Source organism: Cercospora beticola, chromosome 2 (genome assembly GCF_033473495.1).
Source record: "Cercospora beticola chromosome 2, complete sequence".
In the NCBI taxonomy this organism is placed as follows: Eukaryota; Fungi; Ascomycota; class Dothideomycetes; order Mycosphaerellales; family Mycosphaerellaceae; genus Cercospora; species Cercospora beticola.
The window spans coordinates 1,512,582-1,539,284 of NC_088936.1; the positions used below are offsets into that span (position 1 = coordinate 1,512,582).

General features: G+C 53.5%; 11 protein-coding genes across 11 annotated transcripts; 6 read left to right on the forward strand and 5 right to left on the reverse strand.

Moving 5' to 3' along the window:
- Positions 1-986: 986 nt before the first annotated feature.
- Positions 987-2,587, forward strand: RHO25_002612 (uncharacterized protein; the record flags this gene model as incomplete). The annotated part of the gene is made up of 3 exons (XM_023598176.1): positions 987-1,162; positions 1,212-1,728; positions 1,781-2,587. The coding sequence occupies 3 exons, from the start codon at positions 987-989 to the stop codon at positions 2,585-2,587; spliced, it is 1,500 nt and encodes a 499-aa protein (XP_023455473.1).
- Positions 2,588-3,654: 1,067 nt separating this feature from the next.
- RHO25_002613 (uncharacterized protein) lies at positions 3,655-4,785 on the reverse strand (the record flags this gene model as incomplete). Its single annotated transcript, XM_023598177.2, has 1 exon — positions 3,655-4,785. One exon carries the CDS (start codon positions 4,783-4,785, stop codon positions 3,655-3,657), a length of 1,131 nt encoding a protein of 376 aa, XP_023455468.1.
- A 2,868-nt stretch (positions 4,786-7,653) lies between these two features.
- Positions 7,654-8,571, forward strand: RHO25_002614 (uncharacterized protein; the record flags this gene model as incomplete). Its single annotated transcript, XM_023598178.2, has 1 exon — positions 7,654-8,571. One exon carries the CDS (start codon positions 7,654-7,656, stop codon positions 8,569-8,571), a length of 918 nt encoding a protein of 305 aa, XP_023455467.1.
- Positions 8,572-10,479: 1,908 nt separating this feature from the next.
- On the forward strand, positions 10,480-12,255 carry MET3 (Sulfate adenylyltransferase; the record flags this gene model as incomplete). The annotated part of the gene is made up of 2 exons (XM_023598179.2): positions 10,480-10,498; positions 10,547-12,255. The coding sequence occupies 2 exons, from the start codon at positions 10,480-10,482 to the stop codon at positions 12,253-12,255; spliced, it is 1,728 nt and encodes a 575-aa protein (XP_023455470.1).
- A 151-nt stretch (positions 12,256-12,406) lies between these two features.
- RHO25_002616 (uncharacterized protein) lies at positions 12,407-13,726 on the reverse strand (the record flags this gene model as incomplete). Its single annotated transcript, XM_023598180.2, has 1 exon — positions 12,407-13,726. The coding sequence occupies one exon, from the start codon at positions 13,724-13,726 to the stop codon at positions 12,407-12,409; it is 1,320 nt and encodes a 439-aa protein (XP_023455469.1).
- A 315-nt stretch (positions 13,727-14,041) lies between these two features.
- On the reverse strand, positions 14,042-15,427 carry RHO25_002617 (uncharacterized protein; the record flags this gene model as incomplete). Its single annotated transcript, XM_023598181.2, has 1 exon — positions 14,042-15,427. The coding sequence occupies one exon, from the start codon at positions 15,425-15,427 to the stop codon at positions 14,042-14,044; it is 1,386 nt and encodes a 461-aa protein (XP_023455476.1).
- Positions 15,428-15,682: 255 nt separating this feature from the next.
- RHO25_002618 (uncharacterized protein) lies at positions 15,683-17,331 on the reverse strand (the record flags this gene model as incomplete). Its single annotated transcript, XM_023598182.2, has 2 exons — positions 15,683-16,197; positions 16,248-17,331. The coding sequence occupies 2 exons, from the start codon at positions 17,329-17,331 to the stop codon at positions 15,683-15,685; spliced, it is 1,599 nt and encodes a 532-aa protein (XP_023455475.1).
- Positions 17,332-17,669: 338 nt separating this feature from the next.
- RHO25_002619 (uncharacterized protein) lies at positions 17,670-19,928 on the forward strand (the record flags this gene model as incomplete). Its single annotated transcript, XM_023598183.2, has 8 exons — positions 17,670-17,851; positions 17,903-18,552; positions 18,601-18,856; positions 18,907-19,012; positions 19,064-19,167; positions 19,218-19,416; positions 19,463-19,607; positions 19,654-19,928. 8 exons carry the CDS (start codon positions 17,670-17,672, stop codon positions 19,926-19,928), a joined length of 1,917 nt encoding a protein of 638 aa, XP_023456190.2.
- A 1,578-nt stretch (positions 19,929-21,506) lies between these two features.
- RHO25_002620 (uncharacterized protein) lies at positions 21,507-22,448 on the reverse strand (the record flags this gene model as incomplete). Its single annotated transcript, XM_023598184.2, has 4 exons — positions 21,507-21,516; positions 21,591-21,839; positions 21,892-22,375; positions 22,436-22,448. 4 exons carry the CDS (start codon positions 22,446-22,448, stop codon positions 21,507-21,509), a joined length of 756 nt encoding a protein of 251 aa, XP_023456192.1.
- Positions 22,449-23,397: 949 nt separating this feature from the next.
- RHO25_002621 (uncharacterized protein) lies at positions 23,398-24,345 on the forward strand (the record flags this gene model as incomplete). Its single annotated transcript, XM_023598186.2, has 1 exon — positions 23,398-24,345. One exon carries the CDS (start codon positions 23,398-23,400, stop codon positions 24,343-24,345), a length of 948 nt encoding a protein of 315 aa, XP_023456193.1.
- Positions 24,346-24,728: 383 nt separating this feature from the next.
- Positions 24,729-26,441, forward strand: RHO25_002622 (uncharacterized protein; the record flags this gene model as incomplete). The annotated part of the gene is made up of 1 exon (XM_023598187.2): positions 24,729-26,441. The coding sequence occupies one exon, from the start codon at positions 24,729-24,731 to the stop codon at positions 26,439-26,441; it is 1,713 nt and encodes a 570-aa protein (XP_023456194.1).
- Positions 26,442-26,703: the final 262 nt, after the last annotated feature.

The following is a 26,703-nucleotide window of genomic DNA, read 5'->3' on the forward strand; positions in this document are numbered from 1 at the left end:
TTGAAGCCTCGAAGAGTGAGTCGAGTCGAGCTTTGAGATCTCAGGCGCGACAGCCTGAGGCGCCAAACTCGCGCTTTCTTCAACTCCATCTCCATCTCCCTCACGTACATACCACTCTTCATCAACAACTACCACACCGACACCGATCTCGGACATGCGCCAGCTAAGGCACTTTTGCGCCAGCCAACCATACCTGCCGCTCGATGCACTATCCTACTGACCAGCAATCCAATACGCCCCATACCAATCGCCGCTTCCGATCGTATCCTCGCGACGCGCGGGCTTCCACAGAACGTGACATCGCAGACAGCTGACCTCCACAATATGCCCAGCTTCACGACAGGTCCGAGTCAAAAATGGGTGGAAACCACTCCGGCTCTGTACTCAAATGGACGTGAGCTCGTCGCCGCTTCTCTTGGCCCTCTCTTGGTATTCTTGACATGAGCGGGGAAACCCCAGTATTCCAATGCTTCGGTAGCGAGACGTGCGCGCGCACAACCACGCCTCTCCTCCAAGTCACTTATTCCCGTTCATCGATTGAAGCAGCATGCGTGTACGAATGGAACACCGAACGGTGAGTCGTACGGCCAGAATGTCCTCTCGAACTGGGCCAAGAGAAAAGCAGCTTTTAGGGTTTTGCTATCTGGCCACGCGAAGCCGCGTGCTTGCAGCGCGTCGCCGATCTCCCAACTTTAGTGCTCACAGCTCCTGTGGCTGATTAGTTTATTACCGTTTCTTGCGGAGCCTGACAAGATGCCAATGCTGCATGGCTGCGGCGTCAAGTATATCTATTGCCCCGGTAGACACGGCAATAGCGGACTGCTCAAGCGCCTTCGTGTGCAGCGGAGAGGCACTTATATCTGCTGTTGGCCCTGTGAAGTTTCCTGCTGATCGAACGACGATCGCACGGCGACTTTTGGGGGACTCACCTCGTTCACCTTCTCGAACCTCCTTCGCCAGTCTGCTGGACAGGGTCAGCCGCAAACATGTCGGCCACATACGGCACGGCCCCAGAGGTCCAGGCTCTGGGCAAAGAAACTCACTATGCCGACCAAATAGAGAAGACATCGCAAAGCTCTGACGAAAAAGGCCAGATCGTGGCGGAAGACGGAGATGGAGTCATTGTGCAAGACTGGACACCTGCAGAGGAGAGGACGGTTGTGTAAGTGTCATCGATCACCATCCAGCGGATGTTGCTTACATTCTCAAAGGAAGAAAGTGGACTTTCGATTGTTCCCCATGCTCTGTGTTGTCTTCGGACTTTCCCTCCTCGATCGAGCCAACATCTCGGCCGCCTTCATCGCAGGAATGAATATCGACCTCGAATTGACGGGTGCACGCTACAATGTCGCCCTGTTGGTATTCTTCATTGGCTACGGCTTGTTCGAGCTGCCATCCAACTATGTGATCCGACGCCTCGGCGCTCGCTTCTGGCTGAGCTTTCTGATCACTACATGGGGCGCTTGCGTTCTGGGTATGGGCTTTGTGGACGACTGGAAAATCCTATCGGTCCTTCGCGCTTTACTTGGAGTTTTTGAAGCCGGCTTGTTTCCTGGTGCGATCTACATCATTGGCTCGTGGTACCGCACTTTCGAGACTGCAAAGAGAATTTCCATCTTCTACATGGCATCTCTGGTAGCACAGGGGTTTGGTCCCATTTTCGCGTACGCCCTATCGCTGATTAGCGTTGGTAACGGAAAATATGCTCAAGGATGGAGATGGATCTTCGTAAGTCTTCCGCTCCGACGCCCTAACAAAATGCAGCGCTGACATTGCCAAGATCGTCGAAGGACTAGCCACCATCGTTGCCGGTCTCATCTCCCCCTTCTTCCTCATCGAATTTCCGGAACGAGTCCGTTTCCTGGATGAGAGGCAAAAGCAAATCGCGTTGGATCGTGTGCGCATCGACAAAGCAGGCAAAGATATCGTCCACCTCAATTTCAAGCAAACGTGCGCTGCATTGCTCGACTGGAAGCTGCTTCTGTACTCCGTCCAGTACTTCATTTCGGCAAGCAGCGTCTACTCTCTGGCCTTCTTTGCTCCGGTCATTCTCAGGCAAGGCTTGGGGTTTCCATACGTCAAGGCCCAGCTTCTTTCTTCCCCGCCTTATATGTTCACCATTGTTGCAACTATCATCATGGCTTGGCTCTCCGACAAGATCAAGATGCGCTGGCCGATCCAGAACGCCCATTGTATCATCGGCGTCGTGGGACTGCTGATAATGCTTTATCCCCGCCCACCGGGAGTCCGCTACTTCGGTCTCTTCCTTGCTTCGTGGGGTTGTGGTGCTCTTGTTCCCGGAACGTTGACATATGGGCAGAATCAGACCGCTAGGTTGGAGAAGAAGGGCGTGGTGGCCGCCGCAATGATTAGTGCGGGTGCAATCGGTGGTGTTTGTGGTAGCACCATCTTCCGAACACAGGATGCCCCCACATTCTACCCTGGCATGTGGGCGACAATTGGTATGCTGCTCGTGCACGCTAGTATCACTTCCGTTCTGTCGTTCTACTACAAGAAGCAGAACGAGAGGGCTGATCGGGAGGGTATCATTCTGGAAGGAGTTCCAGGTTTCCGATATGCGCCATGAGTTGCTCCAACTTCATGTTGGAATGGCAGGCTGCGCTGAGCAAGACAGTATGGAGCGTAGTATCAATTCGATGAGAGAATCGAATCAACTTATTTTGTTGATGATAAAACATTCTGCATTCTGCGCATACGTACAATAAGCCTACCAGTCAAGATTGTCGCGTGTTCCCATGTCAACAAATGTCAACGGCTTGCGACGACAATTTCTAGCAGAGCTTCCGAGTCTGCTTCTCTATGCTTTGCATTACAGTACTCCAATCCTGTTCCAAAGTATCGTTACTTCCTACCTCGCCACACGACGACTTACGCAAACCCATGGCAATGAACATCTATCAATTTATGCACGCTCTGGACTCTCCGCCGCACCAATATTCGCCGTACTAACTTTCGCCGCACCTGATGCCCAGACTCAGATCCGTTCTAGATCTCCGACTTTCCTTGGTATCACAATACTCCTTGGCTATGCTCTTGGCAGGACGGCATCGTATTCTATTGGCATCAATGCTGATTGGGGGAAATTATACGGTCTTCTCTTGTTGGTTTCTGGCGTTCGGATTTGCACTGGAAATGCGCGTGGAGGAAATTGTAGTTTGTCGGTCGGGAAGTGCATTTGCTGTTCAGTTTACTAGTGTGCTTGGATGGATTATTTTCGTCCTACGGCCACGTGTGGTGGCTGATGGTGATTGCAGATGGGGTCCAGTCTGTTGGAGTCACCGCCTGACTATGTCCTAGCGGTCTTTGCGAGGTAGCTGGGTCCAATGGGACGATGTTCTTATTCTCTGGTGTCACAATCGTCGCCACATGTCGCGCGTTTTTGGACAGAAGTTAGGACGGCTGCCTGGATCGTTCAGAGGGCGTAGAGACTGGAAAGAAGGTAAAGAGTAGTTGGGAAGATCTTCAACGTGAGCAGTAGATCATTGCTCGTGAGTGGACTTTTGTACACCTGTTTACCTTTACATGCGCAGTCTTCGGCTCACATCAGAGCCCAGCTTCTGAATGCGATCTTCGTCCTCTCTCTTTCCTGTTGTTACACTGTTTGTACATTGCTTCGCAGCCGTCTCTTCTCGATCATACACTCGAGCTCTCGCCCAGACTCCACAGCACACCTTCGTACACACCAAACATTATCGCTGCGCTGGGCACCACTCGGAACATATGCGGTACAAGGCCTCCATACAAGCTGGCCATGCCCTCCTCTTTGAAGACTGTGGTAAAGCAACTCCAGAGTCCGGTATACTTGACTCTTCCACTCGCGTCGACAGGGGCCTGCCGTAATCGCGTTCTCACCACTTCATGGGGATATGTGATCAGTGCCGCGATGAACTTCGCACCACCCGCAGCCGTTAGCTTCCCAGTCCACTCCACTGTCTTATCCCATGTATTCGGCGTCCTCCCACTCAACACCAAATCATCATGTCGTTTCGCTAGACTCCTCTTCGCTTGCTCGTACAGCATCCACTGCAACGTGCTTTCACTCACCCCCAGATAACTCGCTGTCAACCCGCGATACAGCCCTCTTATCCCCTCATGCCGCACAGTCTTCACCACACAGTCCCACGCATTTCGATACATCCTCCCCTGACCCGGCGCACCTTTCGCATGCTCTTTATCCAATTGTAACCGCGTCTTCACCAACCAAATAGGATTCGTCGCAGTTCCTGTGATTATCCCCGCTGTCGCCGCAGCCAACAAATGTGCGCCTGCAACATCCTGTCCTCCAAAGAATTGATGTGAATAGAACCTTTTCCCATTCCCGTAAGCCCAGAAGTTGATTGCGCGAGCGGGAACCACACCTATCAGGTTCGGCCCCAAGCCCTTAAACAATGCCCTCCAACCCTCGACTTTGGGAATCGCGGCGAGGATGGCGCCTGTCTCGCTAATATGCAGCCATGAGGCGCGGAGGAATGACATTTGGGATGGGGGCGGGATGCCTTTTGCTGTACGGCGGGCGGCGAGTTCGGCTTGGTAGAAGGTGGACTGGAGGCGAGTTTTGAGGACATCGAGAGGAGAGGTGAGAGTTGCAGCTGTCATGCCGCCGAGGCCGCCAGCGACAAAATGCGCCCATGGCCGGCGGTCTTTGATGTTCGATTGAGAGGTCGCGGCATTTTGTACTGATGTAGAAGTTGATGAGGGATCGATCTGGCCGAGCTCGCGCGATTGGGAGATGGGCACGCTGGGAGCGGCCGAAGTTGCGACCATCAGTGAAGGAGTATGGATGCGATGGCCGAGGAGTTCGGGTTCGTTTCTCGTCAGGGGTTTGTTGTTAGGCAATGCTGCGATATGGCGATGATGGAGATGGATGATGATCCAGAAATTCTTTGGGTGTAACGCGACTCGTCGGAGACGCGGATTTGGCTCCGGCCGCGAAAGCTGCCGAGCTTCAGCCGGCTCAAGACTTCCTGCAGTCACAGCACAGCCTCTCCTCTGATCTTGACTATATAGTCCTTCGTCGAATCTTTGAAGCATCGCACGTCGAGGTCACGTTCTGGGATGAATTGACACTCTTCCCAATCCAGCTTGACTAGAGTGATCCAAGCATGAACATTTCAACTAAAGCCGATTCTTACACGTCTTGCACTCATTGGCAATCTATTGTCTACACATGCCACGAACGACTTGAGCCTGCCATTCGACTATGAAGTGCTTTCAGTCGAACTTGCTACCTCACGGACGCGCCTCTTCGTAGCTCACAGCATACAGCCTCGCTCCCAGATGACTTGTATATCCAAACAAGCCGAGGTGGGATCGTGATATAGTCTAGGGCTGACAGGAGAACCCATAGACTACATATCGAACAGCATTTACTATACAAAAGGTACAACCACGGAACAATCCCGGCAAGTCGACTAGCCTCTGACCACGGTCCATCCGGTCACATCCATTGCTTTACCGCTCGAGATTTTCTCCTGAAAGTCCAAAACAATCTCAGCCCTACACAAGGAGTATACGAGGACTACCCGTCGCGAGGGAACGAGCTTAGTCTACCAAAAGCTATTCTACAGTGTATGCGGATCGCGGACGATATGGACACCCGAACTATAGATTTCTTGATCGTACGGCTCGACGGGTTTTATTTGGGTGTTCGGAAGGGCTGTACTTCCACTGCTTCGTGGCCACATGCCATACCACACATATATCATAGACCCTTCGCCGCAGTGCGCCTCTCTCTCATCCTTTCCAATCCTTCCCACCTTCAAACTCACCCATCATGAAGTTCCTCGCATCTTCCGCCTACTTCATCTACATGTTCTCTGTCTTTTTGGTAAGCGCAAACGCTTGCAGCCCCAAGACCGTGAACTATCCTTCAGACAATGCATGTCGTGCCGGTTGCGCCGCAGAGGTAAGATATTATGTTATGTTACCGCACGTCGTGTTGAAGGGTTTCTGACTTGCATCAGTGCCAAGCAGTAGGATGCACCGACAGTACCAAAGTCTTCTGCAGCACCGGGCCATCAATCTCTGGAGCTGATTGTGTTTGCGGCGGATGAGCGAGGTCGAATCGATAGGAAGAGACGAGGATCGGAGTGATCAATTTTGTGAATGTTTTGTGTTGGAGATATCACAGCGGAAAGAAGAGCACATTTGCGAGACAGATGGTCTTGGTCTGATTCGCATCATTGGACTGCAGCGACGTTGATACTAGGAAGTTGCTTGCTTGAAGTAGAGCCATCCTGATATCAGCAGTGCTGAAGGCTCTCTATCCGAAGAGTCTTCGAGCTCGGGTTACATATTATGGGAAGTTGTAGCAACCCGAGGCCTTGAAGTATCAGTTTATGTATAACAAGATTGGGCCCAAGTGCCTTCTTCGCAGCACGGAACGTGCCTACAATTTGACACTGGCGGAATGTCGTTCGTGAGCGAGCTTTGCTCCAACCTTTTAAGGATGATTTGGATGGCATGGTGGCTATCGCCATGTATCATGACAGACGTCCGAAGCCTCAGGAAGATGATATCAGTCCAAACCTGGAATCAGTCTTGATAATGTCGGCATAAGTCAACGCCAGACGTCTGGTAACAGAAGATTCCGCTGAGTGGAATTGTCTCCGATCCCTGTCGAAGCTGTTGCGGCGGGCTCAGCCATCTCTGATTCTGGCCGCCGTTCCACGTATAGTATGCAGTATCGAGATTGTAGAGGGAGAATCTGATGACAAAGCCTGCGGTATTCCTCTGCCCTTTGTAGGAATGTTCTTGCGCAGTGCCTGGATGGCATCACGTCCCCTCGGAGATTACGTGAAAGGGCCTGAATTTCATTGATGATTGAGGAGAAGAATGTGTGGGGTCCGCCGCATGGCACACGAAGACAAAGCGGGCAGTCAGCATCTAGCCCACAATCCGATGTAGCTTTCCACGGCCGTATCGTAAGGTTTTCTGTAATGCGGAGTTTGACGATTCGTCGTAGACTTTCTGCCTGATGACCGATCAAGACGTGTCAGGCTTCCCTTGCTGACTTTGCAGATTCTGACTCGGATCATACTGCAATCAGCATGACGCTCTCTGTTAAACGGCCGGGCAGCACACAGAGACAAAGATCGAGTATCTCGGCAGCCACGGTGTCACCAAAGAACCAAATTTGACATCAACGATTACATTCCGCTGCCAAAACCGCCGACCATTGTTCGTTTGATTGGTTCCAGACCGTCCGAATGTGGATTTTCTTCAGCGCCAGGGGCAACACGTGATGATCACGTGCAATTGCACCATCGATGCAAAAAGTGGCCAAGGCAAAGAGGCTTTGAAATCCGCAGGCAGTGGCTCCGTGATGCCGCGACCGGAGCCGTGTTGTAGGGGAGAGCCTTCGAGAGCCAGTATGGCGTGCTCAGCAAGGTGACCGATCCGTTGCGTTTGCTCTTCCACTGGTCCTGTCTCTCCCACTTCCTTGACATCACCACATCACTACTCTCTTTGCGGACTGCTCCAACACCAGCGCAACAACCCCATACTCCAGATCACATATCCCTTCAGACTTGTCCTTGTCCTGAAAGGTCTTTCAATTGAGACATATTGCTTGGCGCCGGTGGCAGATTCTGCACTCCATACCCCTCACGAGACCAGCGCAGTACCGTCGCAATGGGTTTCCGTGAGCGCTCCAACTCCTCCGACCAAGAGTCCGGATATGCTTCAGGTGGCAGCTCATCGCCTTCACTGCCTGAAGTGTACTTCACTCGCCCACATCTCAAATTCATCAACGCACAGCTCTCGAAGCTTGAGCCCCAGGACATCCTAAAATGGTGCATGACATCTCTTCCTCGCCTATACCAGACTTCGGCCTTCGGACTCACAGGTCTGGCGATCATGGACATGATCTCCAAGCTCGACTATACCCTCCGACCAGATATTGAGTGCATCTTCCTTGACACATTGTACCACTTCCCTCAGACTCTTGATCTCGTGGAGCGAGTGAAGGCGAGGTATCCCGGCATGACTGTCCACTCATACAAGCCTGAAGGATGCGAGACAACAGCAGACTTTGAGGCCAAGTTCGGCGAGAAGTTGTGGGAGAAGGATGACGAGAAGTATGACTTCGTCGCCAAAGTCGAGCCTGCTCAGCGGGCGTACCGGGAACTGGAGGTCGCTGCTGTGATTACTGGTCGACGGAGGACACAAGGCGGGAAGCGCGGCGATCTCGACATCGTGGAGGTCGACGAGGCAGGCTTGCTCAAGATCAACCCTCTTGCCAACTGGTCGTTCAAGGACGTCCAGTCATACATTGAATCAAACAATGTACCGGTTAATGAGCTTCTCAGTCAAGGGTATCGTTCCGTTGGTGACTGGCACTCAACACAGCCAGTGAAGGAGGGCGAGGATGAGCGTGCCGGTCGATGGAAGGGCCAGAAGAAGACCGAGTGCGGCATCCACAACAAGCGAAGCCGATATGCTATCTTCTTGCAGGAGCAGGAGGAAAAGCGCCAAAAAGAGTTGGCTTCGGCTATCGAGGATGGATTGAACCGCAACTGCTCGCCGTTGGATGTCATCCGGCAAGCGTAGCTGGATGATGTCGTCGTCGTTGTCGATTCGTCATGAGAAAAGTTGCAAGGCCATCGAGCATAGAGTGGGGATTCTGCTAATTAGCATTGGGCGTTTCGAGGTGGGACTATCGCCGCCACAATCTGGCGCTGCGGAAAGCATGCTGCGAGCATTGCTGTTGATGAACATAAGAACGAAATGAAAGATACTTCTCTGTGTGCCTTGGTGATCCACCAAGGTGCTTGTATACGTTCCCAGATCCGTCTCACCTTTGTGGTAGGTTCGTCAACTGACAGGGTCGTGAGAGATAGGACAGCCTCGCCACTGGGGTCTTAAGCACGCCGTGATTCAAGACGCTCGTGGGGCGGGCATTGCTGGTCTGAACTTTTGCCTCCCATGTCCAGCGATAAGCACCTGTAGCTGGTGAAGCTGTTGCTCTCATAGGAGGCTGAGTCTGAGCTCCGTATCGTATATCGGTGGACTCCTTGTCTAGGTGTCGGTTTTGGATCCTTTGCTTCACACGGCATATTGGGCACTGACCCAACTGCGTGTGAGAGAAGATTCGCTGGAGTTCGGTAATCCTGATCATTCCTGCCGTGTTGAGCGGGCGCTATCACGTGGTGGTGGGTCATGAAGCCAGAAGTATCGCAATAGCATCGCAGAAGCATGGACAACGACTCGTTCATCTTCCAGCATGCTGCAAGCACCGTCTGGGAAAGAGAAGAAGGGAATTTATCAGCAGAGATGAGCAGGTGAGGTGAGGAAGAAAAGACAAGCCGGGTGTGGGTGGTTCAAGAGGCACATCGCGCAGCAGGAGCCGGGTCGTCGCTTAGACGCCGACTCGTCGCTATACAGCACAGCTTCTGCAATTCTGCTCACACCGTAGCACGCCAGCAGGCAATGAAGAGTATTTCATGCCGCGCATATTTCTCTGGCCGTCCAATTGACCTATTTTCTTACTATCGCGATTGCCGACCTCTTTTCCCATTTCTTTGCGGCACCCCACGGTGATGAGCGCTGCGCTGTCCCAGGCCAAGTACAGACACGAGCTCCCTACATGACGCAGCACGGAGACTGGATATCATCGCCGTCGAGTGTTTCTTACGCGGCGTTTGTCTGTGTGCGACGCGGCATGAGACGATCTCAGTCTCCCACGATGCGGTGGGCGCGCAAGCGAGGCAGCACGGCTCATCCAGGCGTCTGATAACAGGCGCGCGCATTCGTCTCCCTTCACTGGGGGCAGACAGCGCCCACGCTGTAAACGACTCGTGTCACTCTGCGGCGAGGAGGGTCTACGACAGCAGGGAAGTCGTGCTGGGCGAAGGATGTGAAAGGGAGGGCTCGAAGTCGACAAAGAAGGGCTGATTTGGGCTGAGCGGAGATGAAAGCATGGCGTCTTCGTGTATGGCACTGACGACACAGCATACCACAATCACGGCAAGTGGGAAGGCTCTTCACTTGTTTTTCCTTTCCTCCCTCGCGGCGTGAAACAGACTGACGAACAGTATCCAACTCTACCTGCGGCACCCACTACTGGACCCAACGCGAGCGCTTGGCACAACGTAACCGTCATTCGCCGATCACGGTTCGCAGCTTCGTAGGGTTGTGCGAAAGCATCGACAGCGGCAGCAGCGCTGAACAGCAGCACATCGACCACTGCGCTGGACCTGGTCAAATTGTCCCGACATCCTCACATCTTCGAACAAAGCCATCTCCAGCAAATCTTTTCTGCGCCTTCAACGCTCAACCGCGTGGCCGTGCCCCACTACAAATCGGAGTCGCGTCCACTCATCGGGATCCACAAACGGCAAGGCCGAAAGCACGTCAGACGAGTTTAAGCTTCCAAGTGGGCTGTCTACAAAAAGTTCCTGTCGCGGAATTGCATCTTGCACGAAACACGTCTTCTCTTTCCTCTCACTCACAATAATCATGGCAAACCCTCCTCATGGTGTGTAGACTTAGGCAGCAATCCGCTGAAATGCTAATTGTCGTTCAGGCGGCGTCCTCAAGGACCTGATCGCCCGCGATGCCCCGCGCAGACAACAACTCTCCGAGGAGGCCGAGAAGCTGCCAGCCATTGTCCTCTACGAACGCCAGCTGTGCGATCTGGAACTCATCCTCAACGGCGGCTTCTCCCCGCTCGAGGGTTTCATGAGCGAGAAAGACTACAATGGAGTCGTGGAGAACAACCGTCTCGCCGACGGCAACCTCTTCTCCATTCCTATCAACTTGGACGTGAACCAGAACCTGATCGACGAGGTCGGCATCAAAGCAGGTGCTCGCATCACGCTTCGTGACTCTCGTGACGACCGCAACCTCGCCATTTTGACTGTCGAGGATGTGTACAGGCCTGACAAGCAAAAAGAGGCCAAGGAAGTCTTTGGTGGTGATCCAGACCACCCGGCTGTCAAGTACCTCTTCAACCAGACTGGCGAATTCTACGTCGGAGGCAAGGTCGAGGCCATTGACCGCCTCCAGCACTACGACTACGTCGGCCTGCGCTACACACCTGCTGAGCTGCGCGCTCACTTTGACAAACTTGGCTGGTCCAAGGTTGTCGCTTTCCAGACCAGAAACCCAATGCATAGAGCTCACCGTGAGCTGACAGTCCGCGCTGCCCGCCAACGACAAGCCAACGTGCTTATCCACCCAGTCGTGGGCATGACCAAGCCTGGTGACATCGACCACTTCACCCGTGTCCGCGTGTACCAAGCACTCCTTCCACGATACCCCAACGGTATGGCCGTTCTCGGTCTGCTCCCGCTCGCTATGCGTATGGGTGGTCCTCGCGAGGCCATCTGGCACGCCATCATCCGAAAGAACCACGGTGCAACACACTTCATTGTCGGCCGTGACCACGCAGGTCCGGGCAAGAACAGCAAGGGGGAGGAAATCTATGGTCCATACGACGCACAGTACGCTGTGGAGAAGTATCGGGATGAGCTGGGAATCGAGGTCGTACCATTCCAGCAGATGACATATCTGCCAGACACCGACGAGTACAGGCCCAAGGATGAGGTGCCAAAGGAGATCAAGACATTGGACATTTCCGGCACTGAACTCCGCCGCCGTCTGCGAACGGGTGGAGACATTCCAGAGTGGTTCTCATACCCTGAAGTTGTCAAGGTGCTGAGAGAATCTCACCCACCTCGCAACAAGCAAGGTTTCACCGTCTTCCTCACCGGTCTCTACAACTCTGGCAAGGACGCCATTGCTCGCGCGCTGAACGTCACGCTCAACCAGCAAGGCGGCCGATCTGTCTCTCTCCTCCTCGGCGAGACTGTCCGCTCTGAATTGTCCTCCGAACTTGGCTTCTCCCCAGAGGACCGCGACAAGAACATCCAGCGCATTGGCTTTGTCGCTTCCGAGCTCACTCGTGCCGGTGCTGCTGTCATTGCCGGCCCTATCGCCCCATACTCCAAGTCGCGAAAGGCCGCTCGCGAGATTGTCGAGAAGCACGGCTCTTTCTATCTTATTCATGTCGCCACTCCCATCGAGCACGCCGAGAAGACAGATCGCCGTGGTATCTACGCCAAGGCTCGCGCCGGCGAGATCAAGGGTTTCACTGGTGTTGACGACCCATATGAGGAGCCACAAGAGAAGGAGGCAGATCTCACTGTTGATTTGACCAAGATTAACGTGAGAACTGCTGTGCACCAGATTGTGCTTTTGTTGGAGGCCGAGGGTCTGTTGGATCAACTATAAACGGGATACAGTCTGTTCGGGATATATAAACGGATGTTCTGCATAGATTTGATAACATTTCAATGGCGATGATCGAGACACTTCCAGACTTTTCTCCCGCTGCTTCTTCGCTGTTGCCTCCTGCCAGCATGCATTCATTCCCTTGCCGCGCTCATTCCGTCTTCGCCAACCAACTCAATGCACCCACAATATATCCTTCCATACCCACTTTCATCGTGGGCTGAATCTGCGGCGCGAACAGCCCACTATGATTCACCGGAATTCCGTGCGAGAGTGTTCCAGCTTTCTCATGCTCATCCCACAACTCATGAGGCGTTCCTCCATACATGAAGAAACTCGTAGGCCTGTCCACTGCCGTACCCAAGATACTAAAATCCTCCGATCCAGAAAGTTTAGCGCAGCAAGACGTATATTGAATGTCCTGTTGGCTGATATCTTTCGAAGCAGGATCAACGAAGTGAGCCGTGAAATTATTCTCCAGGACTTCAGTTATGGTTTCGTCGTTGATCGTTAAAGGAAAGTCCCGTGTAATTAGGATTGTAGGATCTTTCACGCCTCGAAGGGAATCTGATTCTGCTTTGACGATTCTGCGAACACTAGCGAGGGCGTGTTCGCGAGTGTTTTGATCGACGGCTCGGATATCGACTGAGATTTTAGCGTCGTCAACTACGATGTTTTCTGTATCGCCTGCTTGGACGCTGGCGACAGTGACGACGCAGGAATCCATCGGGTCGACTTCGCGAGAGACGATGGTTTGGAGTTTGAGGACTGTATGAGCGGCCATTATGACGGGATCGACAAGGCGGTGAGGCATACTGGCGTGGCCGCCGCGGCCGTGGAGGGTTATACGCATGGAGTCTGCGGAGGTGGCGATGAGGCCGCGGCGGGTGCCGAGGGCGCCGGAGCGCCAGGGGACGACGTGGGCGCCTAGGACGATGTCTGGGATGGGGACTGCGTGGCGGTTTGGGTCGTAGAGGCCGTCGTTGACCATGTCGCGGGCGCCTGTGCCGCGTTCTTCGGCGGGTTGGAAGATGAGGAGGAGGGTGCCGGTCCAGTGCTCGCGGGCTGAGATGAGGGTGTGGGCTGCGCCGAGGAGACAGGTGATGTGCATGTCGTGGCCGCAGGCGTGCATGACGGGGACTTCTTGGCCGTTTTGGGCGGAGACTTGACGGGCTTTGGAAGCGTATGGCAAGCCAGTGCGTTCTTCTACTGGGAGGGCATCGAAGTCGGCACGAAGCAGTACAGTCTTGCCTGGTCCATTGGAGAGGAGAGCAGCAATTCCATATCCACCGATGTTCGGGCGGATGTCGAAGTCGGGCGAGATCTTCTTCAGTTCTTCGATGATCCGGGCAGCAGTCTCTTTCTCTTGATTGGAGAGCTCAGGGTGAGCGTGAAAATACTTGTATAGATCTTCATAGTACGCAAACTCCGGTCGGTACTTGCTGGTGACTTCGGAGATGGTGGGGGCCATTGTGGATGATGAAGTGGGCAGGGCAGTGAAGCTGCAAATACAAGTTGGAGTAAGTACAATACCTACATACAAATACAAGTCTGCACAGAACTAACTTGTGTCGACGATGTAGTCATAAAGTGAGGTCGAGATGTGACCGCCGCAGTAGCCGTGCCGTCCATTGAAGCTTGCCCGAGCTCCCGAAAAGTGGGGACGGTACAAGAAGCTGGCCGAACATCCATGAATGCAGTGCTCAGCAGATTACAGATTGCAGCATACGATGTCGGCTGATAGTCATATTCGTGCACATGATGGAGCGCGTGAACCGCTTGATCATCATGCTGCTGCCTCCTCGCTGAGCTTTGCCCATGGTTGTCTGAACTCGAGCAGATCACGTTGCCCGAATACCTCGCCAACAATGACCAAAATCGTGTCGAGCGTTGCAAGTGTATTTTCCGTAGGCTTGCCGTGATGAGTGCTGACTTGCTGGTTGCTTGTTGTCATTGAGTTTGGTCCCTCACCTGCTTCAGTTTCTGCTGCATCTTCAAGCTGGCCATCAACACTCGCCGCCGGAGTCTGTTCCCTCCGCTCCATAGCTTCGAGGTGCGCCGCGGCTTCTGGATCGAAAAAGTGCAGCTGAAGAAAGATGACTCGCTTACCGAGCTCACGCAGTGGATAGACTTGGTCGTTGGTCATATTCCCAACATCATCAAGTCGACAGAGGAGCGACCATATCCAGGCACTGGTGACAGTCTTGATGTTCTTACCCTTCAGCAAGTACGAGCTCTGCAGCAGCTTGAGTAGATTGAAAATGGTCTCCTCGTTCATAGCACGCAATTGAGCTGGCATGGGCGATTGGGAGCCTAAGATACGATGCCATTCGGCGCGGAGTCCCTTGTTGCCCTCTGGGAATGAGGTTGGGTAGCCGTCACCAAGCTCTGCTAGTTTTGCGGATGTGGTATTCATATGGAGATGTTTCCGCTGCATGATGAAGCGGTCTTTCAGGGCTTTCGAAAAGACTCGTTGGGGATCTGTGTTGTCGTCTGCTGCGACAGCTGTCGGTTCTGGCCGTGCGATGTACGTGCCATCGTCGGCCAGATAGCCATTGTCAGCGTCGTCTTCTCCTTCTTCGTCGCTGTGGTTGTCACAGACTTGCCGTGATGCTGCCAGGATCTCAGGCAGTCCCTGTCTTTCTGCCCGGACAGATTCTAGATATGCCAGCGCTTCTTCCGTTGTGCTGTCATAGTCCTCTTCGTTGTAGTTATCGTCATCGTTTGCTGCAGCACCTAAAGTGACGCGTTGTCCTGTGTCAGACTTTCCAACGCCGCGCTGTCTCTTGCTGGTCGATGCTTGTGGTATTGGTGCTGCTCCTTGCCGGTGATCTTCATCTCCATCTGGCCCATCCGCGTATCCTAGCTCTCTTGGTTCTCGTGGCGCTGGCACGGCATTCTGCTTGTCCTCGAGTCCTGGCGCTGTGTCGGCTTCAGCTTCTGCTCCAAGTGTCGCTTCAGGCTCTTCCTCATCATCGGGATATTCGGCAATCTGATAGTTTGCGAGCGCGCTCTCGTCTGAAGCCATTTCCGGTGCCGCGTCGACTGGGAGAGTCGCGACTTCGACATCTTCGTCGTCGGACCCGTAACTGAGCAAAACGCGTTTGTTAGGATCATAGGTAGCTTCGGGTCCGCACTTGGGCTTGTCGCGTTCTCTGCGCCGCTTCGGCATGTTTGTGCGAAGATTGTGGTGAACGAGGCGATGTTCGTGGTCATCAATGTCAACGATGGGAGCGGGAGAGTTTCTTGGCAAAGGTGATGGATCGCGACTTCACGCGTTTGCATTCTGTGACCCATCTAACGCTCATGTCTATGATACAATTCGTGGCCCATGATTGCACGATTGGGCTCGGATGCCCAAGCCGCTGACGAGCTTGCCTATCCTTGCTCCTATGTTGGCCGCGCGTCTTCCTGATTGTCGAGCACATCAGCCCATCCACACCACAGCCTTCTTCAGGACTCGGCTCTTGGTATACCCCTGTCCTTCAGCATCGCCAGCGATCGCGACGACTGGACTGCAGACCAAGATGATCGGCTTCCCTTCTAGTGCTCCTGAGTCGTTTTCAAGATCCCTAACGTGCAAGGAATGAGCCTCGAGCAGCGCCGACGTCCCACTGTACACATCGACGCCCTTGGTCTCCTTAGCGAGTCTTGCCTGATCGAAGACTTCCATTCGTCCTTTGCGAGTCCACAGCTTCCAGGACAGCTCAGCAGCCTCGTTGACCACAGCCTCCAATCCAGATCGAGCATTTGCCAAATCATCTGCTGTAATCTCGCCCAAGAGCTGGTCGAGGAGTCCAGCAGCGAGCTGAGATACGGCCTTCTTACGGCTTCGATCGACAACGCCTCTGAGGTACTTCGTCCCGTACGAAGTATCCTTCTGCGACGGGTCCAGTAAGCGCAGCAATTGGTATCGGAGGCCTTCGCCTCCTGCCTCATCACCTACACCAACAGTCAGCATATCTCAAGCAGCGACATCACTCGATGCATACCATGACCAGTCAACTCGATCAAATTGGCCATTGACTTCGCCTCGGTCTCGTGCAACATATCTTCGTCGAGCTGTCCTGCGAAAATGAAGAACGGATTACCGATGATCTTGTGCATGATTTCGAAGGAAGCAACAGCCGCGAGCAGCATTGCTGCTGCTTTACCGGGCTTGCTCGTAGACTTGTTTTGCGCCAGGTGCCCATGCAAGCTGAACGCATTTGCTGCGCATCCTTTGTCTATGCTGGCGCAGACAAGCCGGGCAAAGCCTTTCGAATCCAGACCTTGGTCACGGAAGAGAGCTGAGCACTCGATGGCCCACTGGCGAACGCGAGCGACGATTGACTTAAGCTCGCTTTGAATCTCCGAATTCGCAATTGGCGCCCATTGCGTGGATTCGACTGACTTCATGCGGGCTGCTTGCATGCCCCGGATGGTCTCCAGTTGCTGTTCGATCTGCGCTTCAAGCTTTCTGCAGGTCTTTTGCGCTCCCTGACTCTGATCTCGCAGATCTGATGCTGCTCTCTTCGCAGCCAAAATCTGCTGGTTGGCGGTGTTACGAAGCTCTTTCATATCTCTCGCAGCCTTCGCATCCGCCTCACTGATGACTCGTTGGACTTCGGCTGTATGCTCGATCTTCATGCGGTCCACCGTGGACTGCAAGTTTTTGATACGGTTGTTGCGTGCTTCTACTGCTGCGTCGTCCTGCTCGAACACGATATGCCGACGATGCTGTAGCTGTCGTAGCAGATCTTGGACTTTAGCGTTGAGTGCGTCATTTTCTCTCAGGACATCTGCCAACTCCTCTTCGTCGTGCTCCTGGATCGCATCCTCGATCTCTGGCGGCGGCGAGCCATAACCTAAGATCCAGCCAATGGCCTTGGGAATCCAACTACCGCTCTCTCGGCGCTGCTGGTTGCGCCGGTCGCCACGATAGCGGTCTCTCGCATCTGGACGTCTCGGCTCGTACGAATTGCGTACGTTGTCGGCTTCCGGGTGTGGTCTCTTCGTCGGCGGGTTGAGGCGGCCTGCACTGCTGTCACGCAGCTCATAGCGCTTTTCTGGGGCTGGGAAATGTATGAACGACATGATTGATGGACCTTCGAGTAGCCAGCAGGATGATGTCGTGATTGAAGTTGGTGTTGGCTTGAGGATCTTGCAAAGACCTACTTGCAGCTTGACGTCGCTTCACTTTAGGGCGTTTCAAAGCTTCACATGTGAAAAAAGGCGGCAAACAATAGGATGGCTGGAGCTGTATTGTGCAGTAGCTTGACCTCACTTCCATTCACATGCTAATGGCTGCCTAGAGCTTCAGGCTCATGGTGAAACCGACACCGCCAACCTCAAAAGCTGCTGGCATCACACTTTGCTTTAACGTCAACAGTAGCAACGACATCAACAGCCATTGCCCTGGTCACATCTCCGAAATGGTCAGCGTCAACTCAGCCCCCCCACCGTACTCAGTGCTCAATGGTGGTGCGAATGCAGCGACTGTCCACAAGCTCGTTGTCGGCGTCGACTTCGGCACCACTTACACCGGCATCAGTTGGGTGTCTACCGAGGGCGGCCATGTCAAGATCTTGGAAGATGTTCATTGCGTGAGAGACTGGTATCGATCTTTGTGACCCGACACAGCATTACCATTGCTAACAATCAGTAGGCCAGGACCGGGAAGAGACGGTGACTTCTCCTGGAAGACTCCATCTCGCATCGCATATGCCAAGGAGAATGATAACGCATCGAGCAACGCGTGGGGCTACGAAGTCTTGCCACGCTACAAGTCCTTTGCTTGGATGAAGCTGCTTCTCGACCCAAAGCAGGCGACTAAATACGATGATCCAAGCCTTGGCGACAGTGAAGGTACCGGTGTCTTGAGCAGACCAGCAGGCAAGTCTGCCGTTGATTTATGCGCCGACTTCCTGGCTGAAGTGGGCAAATTTGCGTACGAATCGCTTTCCAAACGCCTATCTGTCGAAGTCTTGAAGGCCACTCCCATTGAGTTCTGGTTCACTGTTCCCGCTGTGTGGAGTGACAAGGCCAAGGCCGATACTCTACGGGCTGCGCGCAAGGCTGCTAAGCAAGCAAAGCTGAAGATTCATGCTGAGAGCCAAGTCTTCCTCATCCGCGAGCCAGAAGCTGCCGCCGTTGCTACCCTGTCTTCGCTCACGCAAGGAGGATCCGAGCAGCAGATCAAGGCGAATGACAGTATCATGATCTGCGATTGTGGCGGAGGTACTGTCGATATCACTACCTACGTGATCACTGGCATAACCCCTAAACTGGCGTTCAAGGAGCTGTTGGTGGGAACTGGTATGCTTGCTTAATCCCATCTCCGATTAACATACTGACCTGCTGCAGGTGGAAAGTGCGGTTCTACCTACATCGATCGAGAGTTCATCAAGTTTATGGAGAAGAGATTTGGTGCTGCCTACACTAACTTGAAGTGGGAAAAACGCGGGCCAGCAAGTCGTCTCATGAAGGACTTCGAGAGTCACAAGCGCGATTTCGGCAAGTCGAAAGATGCCAAGCGATTCTACGAAATGCAGCTCTACATGGAAGACGTTGCGGAGTCCAAGTACTACGACGAGGACGATTTCATGGTCAAGATCTATCGGTACGTCCCTCCCTTGACTCTATGGAGTGCTTCACTAACATTAGTGACAGTGACGACCTCAAGAAGATGTTTGAGCCAGTGGTCTCTAAGATCACTGCTCTGCTGCAGAGTCAATTGGATGCTGAGAAGGCACAGTTTGGCAAATCAACCATCAAGGTACGTTCATCAACCACTTCGAGGTTTCGGCTACTGACTGTGATACGCAAGACGATCTTGTTGGTTGGAGGCTTTGGAGACTCAGCTCATCTCAATGAAGTCCTTCGCAAGTGGTGCCAGGATCGTGGAATCAAGCTACTTTGCCCAGAGCACCCGTAGGTCATCTGATTCTGTTCAATCACACATTCACAAGCTGATCTTTCAGGCAATCTGCAATTGTGCGTGGTGCTGCGTTGAGCGGTCTTCACAGCATTCAGCCGACTTCTCGCCGTTCCCGCCTCCATTATGGCTTCTCCGTTCACGAGGCTTTCGACCCCCTACAGCACGACATCCGCGATCGATTCGTCTGGGAGTGGAATCAAACATACCGGGCCAAGAATGTCATGCGCTGGGAGCTGTGTCAGGTATGCTGCTTCGCCCGCCGAAACAGTTCTGCGCTAACGAGTACAGGGCGACGTTGTCGATGAGACTACCAACGTTGAGTGGGCCTTCTACCAGACCATCTACCAGAACGAAGGAGCGCGCGATAACCGTAGCACTGTCGATCTGTACTGCAGCGGCGCTGAGGAGGAGCCCAGACACCGAAGCCACGCTAGTGAGTATGGTTGCAAATACAAAATCGCAAGAGCTAACTCGTGAAGGTATCATCAAGCTCGCCACCATCAACCTCGACTTCAGCAATGTCGATATGCGCAACCATGCGTACAAAATGGTCAACCGCCGCCGCATGTGTCGCATCAGCTGCACCATCCGCATCTTCTTCGGTCACCGGCGTGGAGTCCTGGTCTTCACCTGCATCGTTGACGGCAAGGAGATCGGCACCACTGAGGTGAACTTCGATGGAAACAGCAACGTTGACGCTGTTGAAGGTCCAGGCGGCGCTGGCGGCTCCATGGCACCTTGTGCGATGCAGTAGACAAAGCCCGCAGGGAAAATTCGCTGCACGCAACGACCGCATGCAACCAGCTTGAGGCGTAACAATAGCGACAGGGACTATCTCGAAGTACGAGGCAACACGGCGGGATGCAAACTGTCATGGTCTGCGCTGTAAGAGATGAGCCACACGATATGGCTACAAATGGCCTCTACATACTCACGATACCATGATCACGTATAAGCTTTCGATTTCTAACGCCCTTCTCTTCACCCATACTCTCTGGAGAGCCTCATTGGTCAATGCTCTGCAACTGACTGCCTGCCATAACTTTTTCAGCTCTTCGAGATCCCAACTGCTAAAACACTCATATCTCACACTTCCACACTTCCACAAGCCACTCGCCCCTGCACCCACCTCGCACCCTTCACAACTCACAAGCAGCTCTTCTCATTCTTCAATTGAGATACTCCTACTATTTCGATACCAGATCCTATACGCACTCCTAGACCGTCCTGCCTTTAGTAGATATCAGCAGCTTCACTAACTTTACGCAAGACGCCAGGTGCTCAGCGACCACGCCAGCGAGTGAAACAGTTGTATAAAGAGTGGAACCTGAAGTAGTTGTTGGGAAATGCTATGTCCACTGTGCTTGCCCATCGGCTCGAGCTGCTTGCATCAGGACTTGACAGAAGTGCAATCGCTGACGGCAACCGAGAGATACTGACATCGCGACACCAGGCTGGAGCATCCACACCAAAGCCTTCCCAAGAACATATCCTCCAACTCATCCCATCTACAAAGCATCTTCGCTCAAACCCACATCTCAGTCCACCCTGCTCCCGCTCATCTGACATCAGCATAAAAGACGCAGGTACGACCCACAAGGATCAGTCTGCATAAAGCAAGAGCAGAAAGCATACTCATCCGATAACCCGACAGCTATATTTGAGATGTCGACCCAAGAAAGCGCTGAGCGAGAAGCTTTAGCAGTTGTCATGCGTCATGGACACCCAAAGCACGAGCAAGTGAAGTGTATTCATGCCAAGACCTCGGATGTCCTACGTGGAGGCCAACGCGTCGATGAGGTGTCGAGCAGCAGAATTTCAGCAGGACGACAAGATAGTCAAGAGGCTGCGAGATCAATGCTTGTGGCTGTACACGTCGGTCCTTGTAGCTGTCTGCGTGGCATATGGAGCAAAAGCCTCGCGTCGACGCGTATATTTTCGACATAGCCACTCCGACCCATGTCGATTGCAAGCTTGCACGACATGCGGCAAGAAGTGGAGGAGTATGGCCGAGTGTCAAGCATCACCACAGTGGCTGTCGAGAGAAGCAAGACTGGGGAGGAAGAGCATCTGAGAAGATTTGATATCATTACATCGGAAAACACATTACATATTTTTCTTCTTTCGGTCAGACTTATTCCAGTTGGTATCGTATATTCAAACTCTGGTGGCATCAAAAACTAGCCGTGCAGTCGTAAGAGGCGTCAATACATGTCGAACGTTACGAGATATAACTCTTCACCCATCATCTTTCCCCGTCTTTCACACGTGCTTGGGTGCTGTCGTTCATGGTACTTCGTCGCGTTGAATTAATTATGATGGCGAGACGCGTTTAATCGTACCTGCGAGCCTCATATTAGCACCGCGCATTTATGCTGGGTCACGAGCATAGGAAGTCGGTGCTGGGATGCCATACTCGTCCTTGACGCGTCGGTCGCTCGAGCTATCGATGAAGCTTCCCCTGCTGCGTGTGCTCCTCTTGCGACCAAAGTATGAGGTCTTTGTCTTGCTGCTGTCCTTGCCAGCGGCACCACCGATGCAGACCAAGACTGCGGCGATGAAGAGGGCTGCGACTGATCCCCATGTGAAACCGTAGGCGTAGCGTCCGAGGCTGGCCTCTTGGCCGTTGGAGTTGAGCTGGTTGCGGGCTCGGACAGTCCAGGCACTGCGATGTTGTTAGCGACGCGTTCATTGCAGAGGCGGATCGAACTACTCACGTCATCAATGCAGCAGCAACAGCTTGCATCATGAAGGCAATCAGGCCGAACAAGCCAGTCAGGTATGCTCCAAGACGCGCGCAGATGGCGAGCACGCTGATGAAGAAGGTGACGACCGAGAAGAACAGAGCAATCAGGTAGAAAGCCCAGGCGACGCGGCTGAGATAGTAGTAGGAGTTGTTGTCGAGGAATGGCTCTGGCACGCCAGTCTCAGTGCCAAAGTTTCTCGCGAGGTCGAAAGGAATAGCAGCGCGCTTTGGGCCACAGTCGACATTTCGGCTGCCATCAGCACCGCAGATGGCGAGGTAGGTCCATCGCGCTGGGTTGCGGTATTGGTCGTTGCCGTTCGAGATGCCGTTTGTTGTCGACTGCAGGAAGTAGACCAGGTTCAATGGCGATGGGTTGAGGCCGGACAGAATGATGAAGAATTGCAGGACGATGGCACCAGCGGTCAGGACGAGCGCCGTGATGGCGAGGATGGGGCCTGCATATGATATGAGCTGCTGTTTGCGAAGGTGCTGTCAGTGTTGCAGGTGTTACTCACGTGCGCCTGCCATTGCAGACTACAGTGTCGCTGGTGGGAGGGCTGACAGGGGAATGCCAGAGACGGGCTCGTGCCTTTGTTGTCGTGTGGCTCGCTGTAGTTCGTCCTGAAACCGAGAGCCAGCAGCAGCAGCAGCAGCAAAGCGAGGACGAGGTCGGACAGTGGCAGGATTAAAGCTGTCGGCGAGTAGCGCGCAGCCGGCAGGTTTGTATGACCTTAGCCTGTGCCGTGGGAGGGTGACGTGGGCGCTGCTGGTGACCAGAGCGACGCTGTGGCTTTGACGCTTGGTTTTACACTTTACCGGCGTGACAATGACGTCTCGCGAAGCCACGGCCGGAGTATTGCGATCAGCCCAATTCCCACCTCCTATCCAAACCGTTCCCAACGAAAGAGGGCACTTTGCCAAATGTGACAGGTGAATATGGTCTACTCGAAAAGTGCAGTGCGAGAAGAAGGTCAGCGTCAAAGAAGTCAGCATTCCTCACGCTGGAGACAATGCCATCCATCCTTGTGCAAGCTCCCAGAGCTCCAGAGTCGCGTTGCTAGGAAGCCTGGTGACGTAGCGCACCTCGCGCCAACCAGATCTAGCTGCGGCCAGCTCGGGCCACCACCGTTGCCAAGTTGCACTGAGCGCGCATATCGATCGACTGTTCATTGGCCATGTCCCAGACCGACAGACAACCGTCGCTGTACGCAGAAGTCGGACCGTGGTGGCTATCGAAGTGAATTGAGCAGAATTCGACAAATGATATTGTAGCCTCTGAACATGAGCCTAGGTGTGCAGATGGAATGATATCCAGAAAAGGCAGCGTGGATGGTGAGACGGCAGCCGAACGATCGGGAAAGCGCCTGCTCCCCCCCGGATCACCAACAGGCTTCTGCTCTCCTCGGCCCTTACGCGCCAGCCAATCCAGTGACATCGGAGCTTTCTGCCTCTGATGCACAAAACGGTATAGCTGACAATGACAACATTACTCTGGCCGCCCATTCCGCCCGAGGATCTGGCCCGCGAAGAGCAGGAAACACTTGCTAGCGAGTTGGAATGGCTTCTGGGATCGCTGCAGGACACGCTCAAGTCCCTGAAAGAAGGGTTGGAAGAGTGCGCTGAATTGCTTGCGCCCAAAGAACCGGGCTCGACGCTTGTGCTATCATCCCTCAGATCAGAGAGTCTGAAAGGGTTCATCACGCGAGTGGGCACGCGCATAGTCAAGGGCGATGTGCAGCTGCGACTGCCATCTCTGCCACCGCCAAAAGGTCAGAGCAGCTACAAGCTGACAATCTCTTCTCTACCAACCGCGCCAACTATCGTGCTCGAGCAACTGACCACAGCACGAACACTCATCAACGCGTGTCTGGATGTGGTCGACGCTACACTATGGACAGGCGACAGCACGAACGCGGACTTCATTTCTGGACAACTGCGACTGCTGCATGGCAACATTGAGGAAGCTAAGAACTCCTTGAAAGGATGGACAGAGAGCCAGAAGCCGTGGCATGAGGTGCCGCTAGACGAAAACGCCTTCAATCCACCTCTCCCCGCCTACGTGTCCTTCCACCTGTCCATATCCGAAGCCGCGGTTCTGCTCAACGTCCGAACGCTCGAACTTGCCGATCCACATACGGGCACAAACACGCCTTTAGGCATTCCGGGGTCATCGTTCAGTGGCTTCGGTCTGCGCGAAAGACTTGCCACCGCGCTGGGAGGGCCTAGGCAGGCTGGTCACGATGAGGCGCACGAAGTCTTCACATACAAAGGTCAAGAGGTTCGCGTGCGAGACAAAGTAAGGATCGAATCGCAAGATCCAAGCCTGATGGCAGCAATGGCCAAACTTGGAGCTTTGGAGCGGAATGTTGCATTGTCAAGACGAGCACTGGATGTGGTCATGGGCAAAGATCAGGAAGATGTGTGAGAAGATTGGTTCGCTGTACGGCGCACAAGGATATCTACAAGCCAAAGATACTGATATGCTATCAAAACCCATCTCCACGGCATGTCTGGGTCTCGTCTGTTTCTCCACGGTCGGGCCACAAAGAAACCACGTGCTAGCGGGCTTCTCCGGATTTCCGTCCACGGCGCCGATAACGCAACTCGAAGATTATCAATGCGCGGCTACTGGCTGGCCAACAATTTTTATCTCCATTGTCAGAACGCATTGCCTTTGCCACACCCTGTTCTTTGGAGATACCAGATCGTGAGCGATTGCAGAGATAGTGCATACTGTACATCAAGTGTGTCGTGCCCACACGACCAGGCTTGAACAATTGACATTGTTCTTGCGCAAATTACACCGGCATGTCGCCCGCATTACTCACAGCAGTAGATTCCACTGCACATGTACACCTGATCGTCGGCTCGAATCCACTCGCAGGAGCACGAATAAGTCGATCGCTCGAGGTTGGCGCAACGCCGATCCTTATCGCTCCCGAATCTGCAACGCTACACTACGGCCTTGCGAAACGGATAGAAGAGCATGCTGTACAATGGGTGAAGCGCGACTTTGAAGAGACGGACCTCACGACATTGGGGCGAGATGAAGTCGACCATGTCGTAGACGCAGTCTTTGTAACAGCAGGTGGCAAAAGTGCGGTTGGTACCAGGATATCTACACTGTGCCGAAGACTGCGAATTCCAGTCAATGTAGCAGATGCGCCGAATCTCTGCACATTCACGTTGCTATCAACACACAATTCTGGTCCACTGCAAGTTGGCGTCACGACGTCCGGGAAGGGCTGCAAGCTCGCATCACGCATCAGAAGAGAAATCGCTGCTGCACTGCCCAATGACCTTGGACCTGCTGTGGACCGCCTCGGCACTGTGAGGAGAAAGATTTGGGAGCAAGATCATGCTAGTGAGGCTGGTGGCGATCTTGAAGCAGAGGATGAAGAGACTGGACAAACGGCGACATTCAACAAACTTGTACTGCCATCAGACGCTGAAGCCGCGAAAGCTCGACGGATGAGGTGGCTATCACAAATTTGCGAGTATTGGCCACTGCGACGTCTCGCTGCGATTACCGATGAGGACGTGGAGCAGATATTGCAGGCTTACAAACAGGAAGCACAAAACATACAGCTGGGTGAGACAAAGCCTCCATTGAGTACGACAATGCTCGACTCTCGCCGGAACCAGGGTCGTATTATCTTGGCCGGCTCTGGCCCTGGACATCCGGATTTGCTCACAACTGCCACGCTCAAAGCCATTCGTGGCGCCGATCTCATTCTTGCCGACAAATTAGTACCTGCGCCTGTGCTCGAACTCGTGCCCCGCCGAACGCCCATTCAGATCGCCCGCAAGTTCCCTGGCAATGCAGATCAAGCGCAAGATGAGCTTCATCGTCTCGGTCTCGAAGCCATGCAGCAGGGCAAGACTGTTTTGCGACTAAAGCAAGGCGACCCGTATCTGTACGGCCGTGGTGCAGAGGAAGTGGCTTTCTTCAGGGAACATGGTTACGAGGCTATTGTCCTACCTGGCATAACTTCTTCCCTCAGTGCTCCTCTGTTTGCACAAATACCTGCCACGCATCGTTCGGTTAGCGATCAGATCTTGATCTGCACGGGCACTGGCAGAAAGGGAGCGAGTCCAAATCCGCCGGAATACCTGAGCAACCAAACTGTGGTTTTTCTCATGGCTTTGCACAGGTTACAAGATCTGATCACTAGTCTCGTTGAACATAAGACGAGCGCATACCCTTTGACGACTCCTTGTGCTGTTATCGAGCGTGCTTCGTGCCCAGATCAGAGAGTTATCAGAACGACCCTTGAGCACGTTATTGCTGCGATCGAAGAGGAAGGGAGCAGACCACCTGGACTCCTTGTTGTCGGTGCTTCGTGCGAAGTCTTGAAGAAGAGTCCGCAGAAGTGGGTAGTCGAGGATGGCTTTCAAGGTCTCGATGCGCTCGATTCGCTTGGAGAGAGTGGGAGAGGACTTGATGGGCTACGAGACGCGCTCTTGACGCCTGGTGTGGAAGAGCCCGTCAAGACGCTGACTGCCCCTGTGACGGTATAAAGTTGAAATAGAGGACATTTCTAGACGAGAACAATAGATCTGCTCTGCAGTCATGACACTTTCGCACTCAACCTACAAATTCCACGCGCATACTTTAGCATCTGTCTCGGCGAACGTGGTTGCGGCTGCTCATGTGTGCTCTTGCCGTCTGCAAAAACATGAAACCAAGATTTGGGGGTCATTGAGATGGACGAAGGAAGCAGCCAATAATTGACGCGACACCTCTCAATGGGCCAGGTCAAGTACTCGGTCGGAATCTCTC